This window comes from Desmodus rotundus, chromosome 11 (assembly GCF_022682495.2).
Source record: "Desmodus rotundus isolate HL8 chromosome 11, HLdesRot8A.1, whole genome shotgun sequence".
NCBI classification, from domain to species: Eukaryota; Metazoa; Chordata; class Mammalia; order Chiroptera; family Phyllostomidae; genus Desmodus; species Desmodus rotundus.
In genome coordinates this window covers 21,256,115-21,272,770 of record NC_071397.1, presented here as the reverse complement: position 1 = coordinate 21,272,770, position 16,656 = coordinate 21,256,115, and the positions used below count along the sequence as shown (strand labels likewise).

The 16,656-nt window shown below is 39.1% G+C and overlaps 1 protein-coding gene across 14 annotated transcripts in view; it reads left to right on the top strand.

The window, feature by feature from the left end:
* Window positions 1-16,656, top strand: part of DST (dystonin) — a 422,554-nt gene that overhangs the window by 350,841 nt on the left and 55,057 nt on the right. For all 14 annotated transcript variants that reach the window (XM_053913661.2, XM_053913670.2, XM_053913655.2 and 11 more), the window contains 7 exons: window positions 268-352; window positions 1,086-1,327; window positions 2,245-2,451; window positions 9,715-9,834; window positions 10,015-10,122; window positions 12,444-12,662; window positions 16,421-16,624. In XM_053913661.2, the coding sequence (XP_053769636.1) occupies window positions 268-352; window positions 1,086-1,327; window positions 2,245-2,451; window positions 9,715-9,834; window positions 10,015-10,122; window positions 12,444-12,662; window positions 16,421-16,624 (1,185 nt within the window). The remainder of the gene's footprint in view (window positions 1-267; window positions 353-1,085; window positions 1,328-2,244; window positions 2,452-9,714; window positions 9,835-10,014; window positions 10,123-12,443; window positions 12,663-16,420; window positions 16,625-16,656) is intronic.

The following is a 16,656-nucleotide window of genomic DNA, read 5'->3' as shown; positions in this document are numbered from 1 at the left end:
GGTACTCCAGTATCTCCACGCAGCTCGTTTTCCGAGGGCCCTCGGTATTTTCTGACAAGGCGAGTGCTGCCAGTTGGGGTAGATGGGCCTGGGCCGTGGGCCACAGTGGCGGAGAGAGGAGGGTAAATGTGGGAACAACAGCACACATTGAAAAATGTGGTGTTTGATACATCTCAAAAATACCCAGTTAAAGACCTCTACTATTGACCAATGTTAATACTTACTTAATTTTTCTTTTCCCTCATAAAAATGGTGCCTGCATTTTAGGTTCTGCAAGAGGACATACTACTCAGAAAACAAAATGTAGACCAGGCATTACTAAATGGTTTAGAACTGCTTAAACAGACAACAGGTGAGATATCTTTCAAGTTAAATATCACAGAGTCAACCTTTTGCTTTGCTTTCAAAATATTTTAGGGAGGGGGAAAAATACTAACTTTATAATTTGGGTGTCGCTCCAAAACTTTATTCCAGAGACTGCTTTGAAGACAGACCAAGGATGGATGGGAATATGATCTCACTTTTTTTCTCATGACCTCACTGGAGTGCTTAATGAAAGTTGTGTGTATGACTCATAACCCAAAGCACTGTGGCACAGGAGATGGTGGGGGAAGCTCACGGTGGAGCTACGTTGGTTTTCCGCCTGTGGGAGGCAGTTGTTCTAGAGGAGCACATAAGCTGGAGAATTTTTTAAATACTAAGATAGATTGCATTGTGTGACGCATACTGTGGCTAAACCCAGGCTTCATGTTTTCATGCTTAAATCTACCAAGGAAACAGATCCAAACTAACTTGTTTTATTTTTTTAATTTATTGATGAGAGAGAGAGAACATTGGTTTGTTGTTCCACTTATTTGTGCATTCATCGGTTGATTCTTGTGTGTGTCTTGACCAGGGATCAAACCCGCAACCTTGGCGTATCAGGATCATGCTCTAACCAACTGAGCTACCTCGCCAGGGCCTCCTATTCCCCCTCACCTCCCAGACAATCTCATCAGTATGTAATAATATCTGAGGAAACCCTTCTCCCTTCCCTCCCCCCATCTCTCCTTTCATGAGCTTATAACATGCCTTTGAAATTTTAGGTGATGAAGTTTTAATAATTCAAGATAAATTGGAAGCCATTAAAGCAAGGTACAAAGACATTACTAAATTGAGCACGGATGTAGCCAAGACTCTGGAGCAGGCCCTGCAGCTTGCAAGCCGGCTGCACTCCACACACGAAGAGCTCTGTACCTGGCTGGACAAAGTGGAGGTGGAATTACTTTCATATGAAACTCAGGTTCTGAAGGGAGAAGCCGCAAGCCAAGCCCAAGTGCGACAAAAAGTATGCTCTGATTTATGCATTTTGGATCTGTTTGTTATCTTTTAGGGAGTCTTATTCACACAGGAATGAAATGATATCTTTCTTGTGTCGTTACTAATATGCCGACGGATGCCTTGGTGGGCGGGGACCCAACACAAGTTGGCAGCCAGCCAACTGTTTAAACTTTTAGGAACCCAAAGATGAAAACAGTGTATTATAATTTGTTTTCAGAGTTGTATAGTTCATTACACTACACAAGAGACAGAATGATGAAAACAAAAAATAAATAAATAAAGGAAAAGGATCATTGTTTCCAGAGATACACATAATTTGGTTAGAATAACTATTTTTATGAGACAGATGCATAATATGAGGTGGCTTTTAAAATTATGTTGCAAATGTGATCTTCCACCATGCTAATCACTTTTCTTTTAAGAGATATCAGCCTGTTTTTATCATCCCTGTGGTATCGTCATATGTGGGGGAAGGGGAGTCGGTGAGGTCAGTCTGGCTGAGCTGCAATGATTCAGCTGGGATGATTTAAAGCCCGTGTGTCCTCATTTTGAGGATCACTTGATTCTGGCTTGGACTTCCCTCTTTATTTTACTTTTCTGGTACCAGATTGCTTAGAGGTTACCAGAAAGAGAGCAATACGTAACTTGCTTGCTCTTGTTTCCCGGTTTTTAAACATATTAAATTTCTAAGATAAAATCTTGCCATGTTGACAAATGAATTGTTCTTCAGAACTTTTCAGGAAACACTTTCCTTTTTGCTTTAAATAACAAAGGCTTGTAGAACTAGGCTGGGACTAAGGGGGCCAGTGCAGCACATGCTTGGCCTGCAAAGGGCTTTAGCCCCCAGGACGGTTAAAGGAAAAGACTGTTCAAACATGTAAGCGTTACCCACAGATTTGTCTGTTTTCTTAATTCTGTTTTCAGGAGCTGAAAAAGGAAGCTAAGGACAGCAAAGCCTTACTGGATTCCCTTAATGAAGTGAGCACTGCTTTACTGGAACTGGTACCGTGGCGGGCGAGGGAAGGACTTGAAAAAATGGTGGCTGAGGACAATGAGCGCTACCGGCTGGTGAGCGACACCATCACTCACAAGGTGGAGGAGATTGATGCTGCCATTCTGAGGTCACAGCAGGTAGGGGCAAGTGGTTCGTTATCTAGGCAATAAATTTTCTCCAGTCGTTCCCAGAGCCTTTACCTGAACAAAGGTTTCTGTTAATAGTGTTCCCATTCATTTGTTCTGCTTCAAGAGTGAAAGAAGGAATTTGAAAAGAATTTGGGTTACTTTGACATCTGAGTGCGGGGGCAAGGCTAATCTGTACATTGTTAACAGCCATCTGCCTCATTGTTTCCCAGACTTGTCCTTACCAAATCAGCCACTGGGAAGATCAGCCCTGCTTTCCAAACAAAAAGCTTTTTGTGTACATATATGTGCATATTGCTAATGTTAATTTTATGCGTTGGCCAAGTCTAATCTGCATGGGAGTCGGTATTTTGAGCTGTCATTTAAGTCCGTATTAACTGTTCGTTTACATGCAGCCGTGGCACAGAGAGGCCGTGTTCTTCCAAAAAGGAAACTGTTGTGTTGGCAGAGTTTTTTCTGGAGGTGATTGAACAGGGGAAATGATGGTTTCTGACCTGTCTGTGACTCACGCAGAGCTGTGGTTCCAGCGACCTTTACGCGCAGCCCCACTCTTAGTCACAGCCCCCTCGGAAAACTGTGGGCAGTGAGGGGGGTACTGGAGATAGGAGTTTATAATACGTGTTTTGATTAACTTCTATTGAAATCTCTGGATATTTACATGAAGCCATCAGTCTCTTACTGCAAACTGTGTGATGGGGTTAGCCTGGTGATACAGTGCACTTCGGAGCAGAGCTCGAGGAGGTACACGGCTAAGTTTCTACTAGGACAAGCCAAAAGCAAGAAGCACAAATCAAGCAGATTGCGTGGGAGCATCCAAAATTAATTTTCTAAGGTTGCCGTAAAAGTGTTATTTATATAGTTCTGAAGCATAATGCTTCACTGCTCATTCCAGTGCTCTGGAATCACAAAAGCTGATGAAATACAATGAGAGCTGAAGGCCTGCCCCAGAAATTTTTGTGAGGGAGGGCATTCATGCCCGAGGAATGTATTTTCATGACTGTTTTCAAAGTTTGGAGGAGTTTGTGTGCCTCATTATTCTAGGAAAGTAAGTGTGTTACTTGGTGAAGTTTATTCACATATTTGAAAATGCTGACATTTTTTTCACCAAAATTTATCCTAACATTTTAGAATTGGCCCCGGAGACTTCTATAAATGGCAAGACAAATATTCTGTACTCTTTGGAGTAGTTAACCATGGTTGGGTAGTTCAGTGGAGCAGGACGGTAAGAAGGGCAAGGTGACAGGTTGAGCTCGTACTGGTTAGGAAGCTCTAATATGTGCCAAGGTCATTAACTATTTTAGCCTTTATAGTGTTTTCCAAAGTTAAAAATAATAGTCCCCAGGTCGGCATATGTCTTCTAGAACCCAAAGTATATATCCCTTAGGAAAATAACAGTTACTTTTTTCCTGATAAAATCCTTATAGAAAATGTTAAGATTTTTCTGAAAGAATACAGAAAAACTCATGGAAGAAAGAATGCATAAACAATGTGGTCTCTATCCTCCCAGCCTTCCTTTTGAGAGAGAGAACGTGTGTAGTAGAAGAACTTTAGTACCTGTAGGTCCTACAGCTTATGTTAGTGCCGTTAACATCTTCTGGTCGTTCATCTGTATTTATTCTGTATTTATACGTGCATTCCTTTGGAATGCCTGCAAGAGTGTCCGATGAAATACCTCCAGTAATAAAGCAAACCAATAAAGTATCCTTAAGTCCTCAAAAAAATGAATGAAGAGAGAAAAGAAACCTCCAGTAAGGCCAGACAGACGCACAGTTTCGAGCTGGGAGGGGCACGCGCAGTGAGTGGTGAAGGGACACCAGTGGCCCCACAGTTAGTGTGTGGTAGAGCTGCAGCCACCATGTCTTCCAGACCTCCTGTTACCCCGCCACAGTGCCTCCCTATAAATCAGCCAGGGAGGGACAATTCCGAGGGGGGTCCGTTATTTTCTCACCTCCTTCATTAACCTGAAGGAAGGTGCTGCTGTTGCAGCAAAATGGAAATGTGCGGTGAGGGTATTTGCAGTCCGTAAGGACTCTGAAACACGAGAACGCAGCACCCAAAGGATCATGAAAGGTCCCTCACTCTCCAGGCAGGTTTAAGAAGAAGTGGGTGCCTGTCTTTCTGATTTGGCAGAGATTTTAGTTTTACAATCAAAAGAGTAGTTTCTAAACTCGTAATTTTCAGGGTTATGAAGGAACTAATGTATCACGGAAATTGCTTTACCACCTTGGCCTCTTAGAGATGTTTGAAATTAGGACCAGAGTACAGAGTGATACTGAAATGTCTGTTTCCTTTTTAACCAATGATGATACACCCCTGATCGCATGAAGGGAATGATGAAAGAAATCTTCAGACCTGATGTTCAGACCACGTGTTCGGTTACTACCTGTTTTTCGATGTATAAACCAATCATCTCCATCTCCCATTTTGTCTTTTCTTTAAAACATGGATGTGATCTGCCCACAGTGCATCCTTTAGACGTGTCTCTCGACACGCACATTTTGTTTTATCAACGTCACTCCCTCCCAGATGGCTGCCTACAAAACAGCCACACCCACAGGAGTTGGGGTGAGGGTATGTGCCTTCATGTGACTTGGAGATTTTTAAATTGATAGAGTAACCTGGCCAAATTAAACTAGATTTGGAATACCTGTTTTTCAAGCAAATTTCTCGTAAGGTGTTTCATCTTTTACCCACATTAAGGTTGTTCATATACAGCTCGATCACCTTTATAATGTTACAACCTACGTCTGGGAATTCAACAAATGCATGGGGACTTTGTGAGCTGTCAGGCCACTATCACAGAGTGTATTGGTTTTTCAAATATTACCGTGAAATATGTCCAGGAAAAAACATAGAAAAGAATTGAAGTTTGAAGACAAAAGGGAGCATAGAGGTGTTTTTAAATGTACATTTACTTGGTAACTACCCTGCGTAAGTTGTTTAGAAAATTCCTGATTTGGCATGGTTACATTTTCCATGTTTATCCTATATCACAATAGCATTTTTGAAAAGATGTGTCATTAAATTTTGAAATCATAGGGTCAAGAGCCTAAGCAAATTTGAGTGTTGGCCTTTACTGTTTGGGTAACAATTGAACAGCCTCCACGATGGGTGAATGGATGAGGACTGTGTATGTTCAGTGCTACCAGTCAGGAAGCCCCCAAATCCGACTCTACAGATTTGCAGGCATTGATATTCTGAAGGTGATGTTCTTTTAAAGAAAGAATTGGCTCATTCATTACTTTTAGGAAAAATTGCAGGCGAATGAGGCAGCTTAGTAAATAGTAGGGTGAGCTTTATTAAAAAATAAATAAACACAAGACATCTACCTCCTGACATTGAATACCATTGTCTGAGCTAGAAACGTAAGTATAGTTGCACATTAAAACTACACAGAGTAACATGTCTTCATTACTTTCTTTGTTGAATTGCAAATTGAACCAAACAAGCCATGTGGAAATGAGGAAAGGCACTTTTGCTTAAAAAATGTACAAACTTCTGGCCTGAATTCTGACTACTGCGATTGTTTAAACCTCAGAGAAGTTTGTAGTCATTTGCCTCTTATTAATGTGCAATTGTCAGAAGTCGCTAAAATGTGGCCATCTCTCTGGGACCGAAAATCCCAGGCACTCCTTGGGAGTTCTAATTGCCTAGTTTATTTTAGCAGGGCCATCGTAACCCCACTATAAAGGCACATGTGTTGGTGATTTGGTTGCAATTAAAATAAACAGCTCATTCCGGCATTAGGAATCAGCCTTGGAGAAAAATAACACCTGTTTATTTCTTTTAAAGAGCTAGAAGGAAACCTCCCCCACGGAAGTGAGATTTGTTTAGACGCTCCAGGTGTTGGGGGTGGGAAAATATGGTCTGTGTTATTAATAATATGAAGCAAAATGGAAGGAAGTGCTAATCAAAAGAAAGTGATAAGATCCTCACCAGGGGCAGGGAGTGAAAGGATTTCCTTGAGGTTAAGGCTTCTTATCACTGTCTTTCTCAAACCTCCATCTCCACTCCAGAGGAACTTTCTGGATAAGTATGAAAGCAATTTGTCAGAGATTGGAGAAATGTTTAAATAGTAAGTTAAAAACTACCACTTATTAACGGTTGTGGTATTGGAGCCATTTTTGGTGAAATCACAGGAGTATTTTTAGTTCCCGAAGCCAAAGAACAAGGATAAAACATGGTGACTAAGACTGCAGCCTCCAGGGGTCAAATCAGACCATCTCGGGTTCAAGTCTCAGGTCCGACCTTGGCTCCTAGCTGGGCAATCTCTGGTAACGCAGTGGATTTCTCTCTGCCTCAGTTTTCTCAGCTGTAAATGGAGTTAGTGGCAGTACCCACGTTATAGAATTGTTGTCAGGATTAAAGGAGATAATAATAATAATGGCAAGCACTTTGTGTGTTCAGTAAAAGCCTGGCAGTTACTGTTTTAGAGAGTGTTTTTCAGGAATATTAAGAACTAGCCAATTAAAATATCTTTCTCTAACTTGTAGAACATTTCCGAAATGCTAGTTCAACTATAATAGAAGTTACAGTAGCTAAAGTTGATGACCAGACTCCACTGATGATACCATTAAAATATTTCCCAGAATTCAGTTACGGATGCTAAAATTATGTACAATTTATTTGAAGTCAGTTTTTACTAGTCGTATGAGTCGTTGGCAAATTCGTTGAAGTTTGTCCAGTAATCTTGCTGTTGTGTTGCTCACATGTAAAATAAGCAGTTTTTATGGTTCATTAGAAATACACGTTAATAGTCATTTAAAAGTCATACGCCTTAATTTACTGTAAATTGCTTAATGTAGACCCTGTGGCCATCCCATTTGTTGCTAAATAATAAATATTTGTCAATTTAATGCAAAAAAATTTAAAAGACAGAAGGGAAACTTCTGCTGGAAGTCTTGTTTTCTTTCAGCACAGCAAATATTTGCCTGGTTAAAGAAACAATGTTTGACTTTCAGCTTTCCATTTTGGCAACTTGGATGGTATCATTACACTGTTTTTCCTTGGTTACTTTTTTTAAAGGGAGGGAGATGTAGTATTAAACGAACATGAACACTAGCAGCCTGATTTTCTTCATTAGAACTGTCACATAAATACGAAAGATAGCGTGAACACAAACAAGAGGGGTGGTGAGTCACTTTATTTTTTTCAGGAACTAGCAGAAGAAAAAAGTTATAACTGTTAAGTTTTACTCAGGTATCTTGCAGCATTTGCAGTCATGTAGAAAGGCCTTGACTGTCTCTTAGCTTGTGCTCTTTAAGTGAATCATATGATGAAGTTCTACCTTTAAATTCCATTGTCCATGGCCTTAAAGTGAATAATCCATGCATAGAAGACTCTTCCACTTGTTTTTTTTTTTAATTTTTATTGAGTTTATTGCAGTGACATTGGCTAATAAAATTATATAGGTTTCAGATGTGCAATTGTATAACACATCCTCTGTATATTATATTGTGTGTTCACCACCCAAAGTCAAGTCTCCTTCCATCGCCTTTTGTCCCCCCTCTACCCTCTTCTTCCTCCTCACATCCCCTTTTTCCCTGTGGTAATCACCAGACTGTTGTCTGTGTCTGTGAAGTTGGTTTGTTTGTTTTGGCTTCATCCCTTCACCTTTTTTACCCAGCCCCCGCCCCCCCTCATGCCTCTTTAACAGCTGTCAGTCTGTTCTCTGTATCTATGAGTCTGTTTCTGTTTTGTTTATTTTGTCCATTAGATTCCACATACAAGTGAAATCATACAGTATTTGTCTTTCTCTGGCTGGCTTTTTTCACTTAGCATAATACATCAGTTTCTAATAATAATCCATGCAGGGTAGACTCTTCCACTTGTTTTTAATGAAGATTTATTTTTTCATATCTGAAGCTGCTGAATTAGTTGATGAATTGTTCTGTTTCACTTCATCCTTTCATGAGTCTGTGTAATGTTGCAGAGTGTTTTAAAAGTAAGAATGATTTTTTTCATTCAAGTTTCTTATCTCTACTCTTCTTACCCCTTACCTAGTTGTCCCCCCCCCACCCCATCTGGATTTCCAGGTTCTCTTGAAAAATTAGAAGGTCTGGCAGTACTGGATTTGAACACTCCCAATGTCCATTCCCTGTCAAATCTTCCAGCTGAGGCCATTGCTAGTTACCATTTACTGTTGGTGCTGGTGGTGTCACTTCCCCACTTTACTCATTTATAGTTAAATGCTTGGCCCTGGAAGGCATTGGGGTTTATCTGATGCAAGGTATTGAAAATGTTCATGCTCTTTGACTCGGTAGTCAACGTCTAGGAATCTACCCTAAGGAACTAATTAGAGATGCCAGTGGAGATTTATATACAAGGATAGTCTTTACAGGGTTGTTTATATAATAGCAAAAAAATGCAGAGAACCTAAATGAAAATATCCAAGTGTGCTAGAATACAATGGTGTTATTTAAAAATCACACTTGCAAGAATATGACATGGGTGATGTTTATAATAAATGAAAAAGCAGGATATGAAACTATTTATACAGTATTATCCCAGACCGCTATAAATCTTTCTCAACTCCTGGAAGAAAATTCACTAAAATACCAATGGTATTAACTCCAATTTTTAATTTTCTTCTGTATATTTTTCTGTACTTTATGAACTTCTACCATGAATTACTCTTATGATCAGGAAAGTAAAATCTCTTGAAATATTTAAAAATGCTCTTGAATGTGTTTTCTGATGTTATTAAATGAAATGTAGAAAATTGTACATGAGTCCTCTGGGGATATACTCTGCACACATAGACACATTTTGTCCACACACTTATAATACTACATAATACATAAATGGAGATGTTTCATTCTTTTTGCTAGAAATCATATACTTTGGTAGCAGAATACCTGCATATCATATGGGTTACAGTGACGAGGAAATGAATGGAGTACGGTATGCAGGTATTGACTTTTGACTTGACTTTTATAGCTGCTCGATTTGGACAGTACTCCTCCGGAGAAAATTCCCAGGACTACTGAAACGAAGGCAGCAGCGTTTGGTGGCCTGAAATCACTACTGCCGTGCTATGGAATCAGCATGTTTTAAGCTTGTGTTTAATTACTCTGTGAAAATTCTCCTTTCTTTATAACTTCAGTCGTCATTATGAACTATTTCAGGATGCCATGAAGGCATAAGCTCAGATTTTCTACTTGTGTGATAAGGGTATTTAAAAGAAATGCAGATAGGTATTTTTCTGGCACCAGTTACCGAAACTTGCTGACTAATTATTTATCTTTTGTTTAGTTTGACCAAGCGGCTGATGCTGAGTTATCCTGGATTGCTGAAACAGAAAAGAAATTGATGTCTCTGGGTGACATCAGGCTTGAGCAAGACCAGACCGCGGCTCAGCTGCAGGTTCAAAAGGTGAAGGACATTTCCAATTGTGTCTAAATTATTTGCTAGTCTAGAAAATGTGCTTGCGTGATTGACTTTGCAAGACCCAACTAGTATAACTTGCTATTTTCAACTAACTTAGCCTAATCGTTTTCATTTTATTCATATGCTCTCTTTAAAAAAAAAATCTTTTATTTTTGTAAATCCCAGACATTCACCATGGAAATTTTGAAACACAAAGATATTATTGATGAACTTGTTAAATCTGGACATAAAGTCATGGCCATGTGCAGTGAAGAGGAAAAGCAGTCAATGAAGGTATAATCTTGTCTATGTGACTGGCAGTGACACCCTTGAATAAAAGCGTGTGTTGTGCCTTCGGTCCTAGAAAACCACTTTTCCTTATCCACAGCTGCCATTTAAATAACTAAATCGTTACTTGCAAATAAGGCGTTTTTCAAGCTTCCAGAATAACAGTGAAAGGAATATTCCTTAAGGGAATCACCCTGGGACAATCTTTTTAATGTACAGAAAAGCTATTAAATTTTGAGCCCTTGACTAACTGGTACACATTAAGCTTTCGATTAATGTTAGCTGTATTATTGCCATTATTATCAGTATAAATTGGTATATATGTCAACTATCATATACATGCTCCAAAAACATTTGGATCTCTTGAGTGGAAAGAAAAGCCAAAATATGTGTTTCTCGCTAATGTTGAAATCCTCTCTTTATGAAGTTACTGTAAGCTGTGTAGGAAAAAAATGAGCCGAGTAATTAAGGAAGCACCTAGTTTATGTAGTTTGAATGATTCTTTAAATTGATGAAAAACCAGATACAGTAAAAATGTTTAGTTCAATTCATATCCCAACATCTGAACAGCGTGAAGAAATTAATGCTTCTAAAAGGACAATATGCCATGGTAAAAACAAAATTATACAAATATCTATTCTTAAGTCACATTTTGAAGAGTATGCATTGCTTTTAAGGTACAAAGGCAGAGTAGTCCAGTGCACACTATCCAAGTACATTGATACTTTCTCTTTTATTTATCCTCTGCAATGGCAACTTATTTGTTTATAACTTAATCTTTCCTTTATTATTTTTGTAAAGATTCTGACATGAAAAGCACAGGTCATCATGAAATAATTTCTCTTTCATTCTTGGTTTATTAGATTACTGTTGTGCTTTATCCTCTGCTATTAGTTTACGATGTGAATTTATACCATGATCGAGATCACTGTGACTGCCCCATAAAATCAGTGGGTAGCTTCTTATTCTCCATTAGTTCTAACATATGTAATTAACTTTGCTGACTGGCAGTTCCTCTTACAATTCCATTAGTGAGAGGTAGTCCTTGTTTTTTTTTTTTTTTGAGAAAGTGATGTAAATGTTTCTAGACTCAGGAGACTTGTTTTCTGACCTAGGAGACATTGTCAGAATGGCGGGAGAATTTTGCCATTTTGTTGGGAGAGCTTAGTGTCTTACTCTTAAAAATTTGAGGCCTTGCTTGCTTGCTTATTTATTTATTTACATTTTGATATTTGTCAGTTAATATATATTTTTTGAGAAACTATATCATTAAATTCCATGATTGTTGATGATTGTGTAGAATTCCATTGTATGAATATATCTATTTATTAGCCCGATCTCCAAGTGTAGGACTTTTAAGGTGTTCCACATTTTTGCTCAGTTTTACATACATATGTAAGTATCTGACATACATATTTATATATGTATATATACATGAAGGGGGTCCCCAAATAAGAACTGAAATTATCTTCCGGAAGGCAGGCCCCTTGTAGTACAGGCTTCCTCTGCTAGGGGAGTGTTCTAGGAACCCATCTGTGTCACTGAACCAGCTGACCTTGTGAGAGGCTGCGGGCATTCGGCTTTAGTGCATTTTTTTTTAGACTCTCTCATCACATTTGCCCATTTCATGATGGGTGATTTACAAGTGCAACTGCCCATATCTTACTGAGTGTTTAGCAGGTTTTCACCAAAAATGGCTTGACCCCCATGCCCCACCCTCCCTATTTGTCCGATAGTGGCCCCAGCAACTTTTTTTGTGTGTTTCCCTGGATGAAAAAAGTCCTCAGAGGGAAACATTTTGCTGATGTGGCAGAGGTAAAACCAAAAACAGCAGAAGCACTAAAAGGCATCAGAATTGATGAGTTCAAAGACTGGTTTTGAGCTGTGGAAAAAAATGTCTCAATAGGTGTATTGCATCAAATAGAGAATGCTTTGAAGGCAACTGAAGTTTAAACATGTAGGAATAAATACACAATTTTTATAAATAAAGTTCATTTTGGGGGGATCCATACACACACACACATTTTTTAAGTTGTGGTAAGAACACAATATTAACATACAGTGTGCTATTATTCAGTCTTAAGAAGGAAGGAAATCCGGCCACACGAACAACATGGGTGAATGTGGAGGGCCTTTCTTTAATTTAAAATGAACTTTTTAAAACAGAGACAGTTAAAATATAAATAGCTTTTATTGGTTTATTCATTTAACACGCACTACTGAGTGTCTGCTCGGCCCCAGGACTGTAGTGCTGGACAAACGTCTTGAGTGCCTGTGCTACTTGGCCTGCCTCACCAGTGAAACCTGTTTCATCTCTTAATTTCTAGAAAAAACTGGACAAGGTGTTGAAGAACTACGACACCATCTGCCACATAAACTCAGAGAGATATCTGCAGCTAGAAAGGGCACAGTCCCTGGTTAACCAGTTCTGGGAAACATATGAGGAACTTTGGCCATGGCTGACAGAAACACAAAGAATCATCGCGCAGCTTCCTGCGCCAGCCCTTGAGTACGAAACGCTGAGACAACAGCAGGAAGAACATCGGGTAAGCTCGGGGTCAAAAAGAATCTTGTATTCCTTACTAAAAGAGAAGTGTAATTTCTGTTTGTTTGTTTTTATTGTGTAGTTAGACACCATTGACGTGGTTAGGATATTTTAGCGATATCATGTTCTGGGCTGCACAATTTGCTTTCTTCAGAGTTGCTTACCTGTTGTTATCCAGGTTTACAGTGAGAAGACTCGCGTGGGAAGACCACATTGAGTATGTCATCAATGATATCACAGCTTTTATAGGACAGCACGCAGTATAAACTGTCTGGACACAACACCAATTTCCACTTACCATGTTAGAGAAATCAGCTTTGGAAATACTTTTTAATTTGTGCATGTTGACTGCTTCTAATTTACATGTATCGACTAAGTTTTCTACTTTATATTAGTGGCGAGAGCAATCAAATGTCAGCAAAGAGTAGAGACACATGGAGGTGACATCACACAGCTACACTGAGCTGGGAGAAATTGCAAGATATAAGCAATATGAGAAAACAGCAGTATCATGAAAGCTACCTCTGTGAAAGGAAGAAATGCTGAAGGATGAAGACAAATTGTTTCCCCTTTTTTCACCTTATGTACATGGAACTCTTTTGAGGTTGTCTGCTCCTATAAGCATGCAGGAGTAAACTAGAAAGCATATTTACATCTATAGGTGCTAACATGCTTAAAATATATGTAAAATGGCAAAATGAAGCTCTCATTCCAGCGGTCACTTAAATGTTAACATATCTTAAAATTTTGCAAAAGTTTGAGTGAAAGAGGATGCAGGACTGTCAGAAAAAAATTCAGACTTCTTGCTATTTATGTACTTGAACCTAGTTGCTCTCCCAGATCTCTGCAAGAGGTACTCGGAGACTGATTGGGGCGGGGGGGATGTGTGTGTAAAGTTGACCTTGGAAGTATATTACATCATTGTTTGAAGTATCTGACATACTTATTAATCTTGTTTGTTTACTTTTTTAATGTATTGACATTGAAGAATATCTCTAGCTAAAGTATTTATTTAGAAGAGATCTTTAGAGAACACTTTCATATAAAATTGAAATTCCTTGGAGTTCTATCTAAATCATTCAGCAGGAGAAAGACTTACAAACTCTCTAGAACTCAATGGAATTTTAGTGTAAAGGTTAATTTGTGGCAGAAATCCTGCTGCCTGCCCATTGGATGATTTTTAATACGAAATTTTTCATGGATTTCTTCTACTCTGAGGTGAGATTTGATTAGCTTTATTGCTAGCATAACATCAATTATTACTGAACTGAAAACTTCAAAACTGAGTTAATATTTTTGCATAATATTCCAGGTTTCAGAACAAATTTCTGATTTTCTATATAAGGGGAACTATAATACTTTGTAGCCAAGTTTTCAAATTGTTCAAACTAAATTGTTCAGAATACTTACCACCTTCTAGAATGGCTCTCCATCTATAGCTTCACAATATCCTCTTCAGCTGTTTTTGGAAATACCTTCTAATTCATTCTAGCCAAGAAAAAAAATGGCTCCAAGAGCCATGTTACCAAATGGTAGATGTCTTGAAGTTACATTGGGTTTCTCCTGCACTCGTATGCTGGACTCATATGGTAGTATGATGCCAAGAATCATTTTGTTACTATTGAAGCAGAAGGCGTCTACTGTTGGGCCCTTTCTGCACACACACACATACATGCACATAGGCACCTTAGAGGTGTTCTCTTGCCCCCATGAAATGGACTTACAAAGGCTCATCTCACTGCTTCCCAAGCAGACGTGTCTCATACTGGTGTTACAAAGAATCTTCTACTTAGACTCTAGGCACCTGAAGAACTCAGATCTCTCGCCCTGGCCAGGTAGCTCAGTTGGTTAGGGTGTCATCCCGGTATGGGAACGTTGCGGGTTCAATCCCTCAGGGCACATACAAGAGTCAGCCAATGAATGCATAAATAAGGGAAACAAAAAAAATCAGTGTTTCACTCTCCCTCTCTCTCTCCCTTCCTCTCTTTAAAAACTTAATAAATTCTTAAAAATTAAAAGAAAGAACTTCTAGATCTCCCATTTTACTTGTGAGCTTGTTTTACAAACATGCCTCTTAGAATATTGAAACCAAAATGTGTGTAACACATTTCTTTTCCATGAGATTGTATGTTGGCCAGTATTAGCATTGCCACTTCCACTCTGTAAAGCAGCATGAAGCTATGTCTAATAATATAAAATAAAAATAAGAAAATCATGGCTGGACCACCCAGGAGCGAGACTGCAGACACGACCCTCCTACGTTCTTATGTACAGCATGTTAGATTAGAGCCCCTCCTTTAAAAAAAAAATTGAATTTGTAGTTACATAGCTCTTTTCCAAAAGAGTTTGGAGACCACCTTCAGGAAAACTTCAGCTACAGTGTATTACATTGGAGATTGTTAATGATCTAATAAAGTAATGTTCTCAACAGTTTTCAAACTAATTTCTCAACCGACTTTAGTGGGCACTTTTAATAAAAATGGTATCAGCCATCCTGGTGATTCTTCTTGGTGAATGATAGAAAATAAAATATTTGCAGGAAAATATTGGTAGCTTTCTCTAGCCTGTCTTCCCTGAATGTAATTTCTGTCAGAGGAGCTTTTATTTGGGCGAGATAGCAGGCAGTTTGGGGAGTACCTTCTGGTGAGGACCGGGGTCTGCTGCTTAGAGAGCCAAATGCATAGCATGGGATAACTGGAGCACGCCTCAGTGATGCGGGGAGGCTGGCCTCAGCGAACCCGCAGGCAGTGACCGAGCCTTCCCCTGAGATTGGTCTGGGATCAGGCCCATGGAATGTGTTCAGGGGAAGCCCTGTGTTCCGTGGAGTGTAGATATTGCAGATTTATTCATCTCCTTAGAAAGAATGGGACTGCACTTGGGTTTTACACTCGTTCATTAATGTAAGTATCATTGGGTCTATTGATTAGATATCGTTCAATGTACTCATACACGTTTTTCTTTAAATACACCTTACAAATAGTGCTCGGTATAGAGCTGTGTATTTGATAGATTGATTACCCTTGCAGTCTTTAACATCTTAAAATAAGTACAAATCATTCATGTGTATTTATCATATATGTATATAAACTAGATTAATACATACATATACATGTAATATATGTATGCATTTTTATATTGGTTTACATATAATTACAATGCCTTGTGGGCTTATATCACCTAATGTGGCTTTTTGCATAGTTTTTTTTTTTTTTCCTCTCAGCAGTGTGGCTATCTTCTACTGAAGTTGTTTTTCCTTCCTTCCTTCCTTCCTTCCTTCCTTCCTTCCTTCCTTCCTTCCTTCCTTTTTTTCTTCCTCCCTTCTTTCCTTCTTATTTTCTTTTAAATTTTTGTATATATCATGATTGTGTGTAAAGGGACACCAAGAGTTATGGCTTGGTCTCTGCAGGTTGGGGACGTACAGTCAGTTCAGTATCCTTTTATGTAATGTGACCCTTGGCTAATACTCTTGTCAAAATACATGATGATGTGAAATGCATAATGAAGTGGAGTTTGGTATTTCGCTCAACCAACATTTTGTATGTACCCTTAAAGGGGCTTGGATGTGACCAAACTGTTGTTTAATCTTGGTGCCAGGGGCATGTCTTTCTGGCAGAGTTGTGGGAGCCATCGTGTATTAAATGCCTTGTGAGGGTGGGTTGTTTGTTGGGAGTTTTGCCAGCTGAGTGCCTTGGGGTTGTAGGCAGCTGTAATACGGAGTGTTGACCTTGAGATCCTGAGAAGCTGTTTGGTTTGTCATAGCAACTGCGAGAGTTGATAGCCGAACACAAGCCTCACATAGATAAGATGAACAAAACCGGACCGCAGTTATTGGAATTGAGCCCAGAGGAAGGCTTTTCGATCCAAGAGAAGTATGTGGCCGCTGACACCCTTTACAGTCAAATTAAAGAAGATGTCAAAAAGCGAGCTGTGGCACTGGATGAAGCCGTTTCTCAGTCCACTCAGGTAATCGTTTGCACCAGGAATAGGATTGGGTT